This window comes from Seriola lalandi, unplaced genomic scaffold (genome assembly GCF_002814215.2).
Source record: "Seriola lalandi dorsalis isolate HSWRI2012SDOR001 ecotype SW California unplaced genomic scaffold, Sedor1 jcf7180002054973, whole genome shotgun sequence".
NCBI classification, from domain to species: Eukaryota; Metazoa; Chordata; class Actinopteri; order Carangiformes; family Carangidae; genus Seriola; species Seriola lalandi.
Window position 1 is genome coordinate 128,232 of NW_019525523.1, and position 3,226 is coordinate 131,457.

The 3,226-nt window shown below is 39.1% G+C and overlaps 1 protein-coding gene across 1 annotated transcript in view; it reads right to left on the reverse strand.

Moving 5' to 3' along the window:
- LOC111646628 (protocadherin beta-15-like) overlaps nucleotides 1–1,333 on the reverse strand; it is a 3,515-nt gene extending 2,182 nt beyond the window's left edge. Inside the window, exon 1 of the mRNA XM_087171013.1 lies at nucleotides 11–1,333. Coding sequence (XP_087027139.1) covers nucleotides 11–1,297 — 1,287 coding nt within the window. The 5' untranslated portion in view covers nucleotides 1,298–1,333. The remainder of the gene's footprint in view (nucleotides 1–10) is intronic.
- Between the last annotated feature and the right edge of the window lie 1,893 nt (nucleotides 1,334–3,226).

Here is a 3,226-nt window from a genome sequence, read left to right on the forward strand (position 1 = left end):
ATAACTCAACAGTTTTAGAGGAGGACAGAGGTGGAGAGCCCTCGTCAGTGGCAGTGATTGTAATGTTGTAATCTGACACTAGTTCACGGTCCAGTTGTCCTGTGGTCACCAGAGAATAATAGTTTTTAATAGAAGGAACCAACTTAAAAGGGACATTCTGCTGAATGGAGCAGCGGACCTTTTGGTTATTATCCGAATCTCTGTCCTGCACGTTAATGATGCCCACCTCTGTACCAGGTGGAGTGTCTTCTGGTATGGGATTCTTCAGTGATTTTAAATTGACTACAGGCATGTTGTCATTCACATCGGTGACTTCAACAGTTACCTTTGTGTATGACGATAATCCTAAACCATCTTTTGCTTTAATGCGCAAATCATATGATGTAACAGTTTCAAAGTCAATCGCACCATTAACTTTTATCATCCCGTTTTTACGGTCAATACTAAAAACTCTCTTCACATCTTCAGTAACATGTCCAAAGTCATATGTCACATCTCCATTGACTCCCTCGTCTGCATCAGTCGCCCTCACTGTGACCACCACAGTATCTAAAGGAGAGTTTTCAGGCAGACTGGCTTTATAAACGGCCTGGCTAAACACTGGGGCGTTATCATTAGCATCCAGCACAGTGACGTGTATGACTACGGTACCTGATCTCTGAGGAGACCCACCATCCAAAGCTGTGAGAAGCAAATTAATGTCCTCTTGTTTTTCACGATCAAGCTCTTTATCAAGAACGAGCTCTATTGTGTTTCCGTCAACAGCCAAAACGAAATTCTCGTTCTTCTTAAGGCTGTAGTGTTGAACTGAATTTTGGCCTACATCCGCATCGTGTGCCTCCTCTATTACAAAACGAGCTCCCCTGACTGCCGACTCTCGAATTTCTATATTGATAAGTTCTTCGTTAAACTGTGGTGAGTTATCATTAATATCTTGGACGTGAAGACTAATCCGATGAAGTTCAAGAGGATCCTCCAGCACAAGTTCATGTTTTAGGATGCACGAAGCCTTTTCTCCACAAAGCCCCTCTCGGTCAATCCTGTCGGCAACAATCAATTCTCCGTTATTCAGGTTTATGTCACAGTAACGTTTGTCAGTCCCGTCAGTGTCAATGCGGGCTCTCCTTTTAGAGAGCACGCCCGTTTCCAGCCCGAGATCCTTGGCTATATTCCCAATAACTGATCCTCGTTTCATCTCCTCTGGAAAAGAATAGCTCATGTCTCCATATGCGATACGCAAAAAAAGAAAGAGGAAACAGAAGCAGCGTGGCTGAAACAAGATCATTTTCGAATCCATCGTCAACGATGAGCTCCCAGGCCGGCGAAGAAACGATTAAAGAAACAGTTTCACTACATAACACGAACAGCAACAGCGATCCAGCGTGATTGCGACGATATCTAAACCGGTCAATGGGCGTACAAGAACGTCAGTCCACAGAGGATAAAGGAATTAAATCATTGTAAGGATGGTGTATAGCGACACCGTGAGTCCAACAATAACAAGGATTTAAAAAAAATAAAAGGAACACTGTTAAATCATCTCCGCTTACACAGCTTTAAAAAAAAATATTCCAAATAAAACACAAGGTGGATTAACTCTCACATTTGCAACCTCAAGTACCCACAACCAGTCTTGATCTGGATATCAGTTGTATGCTGTGTATGCATTTAGGTCAGCGCATCAAAGGCACACTCACGTGAAGGTATGTGGACAGCTTGCACTTTTTCAAGCCATACTTTTTAAAAAATAACGATATCATGGGCAAACTACATACACAAGTCCTGTAAATGAGTTCAGGTTATATTTTAAATCTTTGAGTCCTTACGCTTAAATAGCATAATCTACAGGCTAAACGGACTGTAGCACACACCACAGAGAGCTGCTATTGCCACATAACTAAACATGTTTTTAATTTGTATAAAAATCACACCACATATTACAATAGCTGCAGTGTTATCTCAAGCTAATGCAATAGTTTGAAGTAATTTATTGTAATAAAAGTTAGTTTGATTCACACCATACATTAAATGTATATTAAATTCATAGCCTCTAGAAATGCCCAGACCCAGCAAGGCTGTCTTTGACCTGTGTCAAAGAGACCAGAAAAATGGACATCAGTACTAGAATCAGACCAGTAGACCAGATTTAGTTGGTCTTATAGGCCTCTGAAATTGAGAAGGCCATGCCATGGCCACATCAATATGGAGAAACAAGACCACAATCCCAAAATAATAAGCCACAAACACAGAGAAAGAATCCCAACAATCCCACAGGAAATCCAGAATATCAGAGAGAACCATACTGGTTATCAACTATTCCATCTGCATGTCATCAATAGGCTACTCGACCTAACAACTACAAACAGAGATCCAAAACAACAAGGGTAAGAACACATTCATAAGAAGAACTGTAAGTGGTTCAACAGAAAGATTAATGAGCTGAGAGTAAGAGTTACAATCCACTGAATCAGTTTATGGCCATGGAATGTATGATTAAACTCTTAAAAGTAATATGATGGAACAATTATGTCGATGATTGTTTTATAGATATTTTATAATAATCACAATATAAAAATCAAGAATGAGGACACAGTCAATTCTGGAAATAGTTTTTGAGTAATATTTGATGAACTGTTACTTATTTTTTAATCCAATGCTATTGTGTTATTAAAAGATGGTGAAATGAAAGTGAAAAGTACCAGTGAGGTTGAGCAGACACAGATGGTGGGAGGGCAGGGGAAGTACCTGAATTAAAATAATGTTAGATTTAAAAAAAAAAAAAAAAAAAAAAAAGGAAGATTGTGAGTTTGTGGCAACCATGACATGAACATTTGGTACATGACCTAAGAAATTTACCAAAATTGGAGATGTTTTCGGCCATACAAGTCATGAGTGTAACTGTCTGAGAGACAGGTATTTCATTTCAGTGTTTATTTTATATGTATTTGAAATTTAAGTTTGAAATCATTATAATGTGTTAAAACTGTAATATAAGATTATCTTGAACGCAACCTTTTGGGGTTTCAAGTGGTCAGAGGTCACACCTGGGCATTGTGGGATATTTTTACAAAAAAGAAAAGAAAGAGAGGTCCTACATGTGCTGAAGGAGGGCCAAACGTGGCTACTGAGGACAATATTCTGCACGGTTGGAGAGGCGCACACGGTAGTGTACTTTTATTTAGTTTTTCATATTTGGTATTTATGTTTAAAAGTGACCTTTTGTATG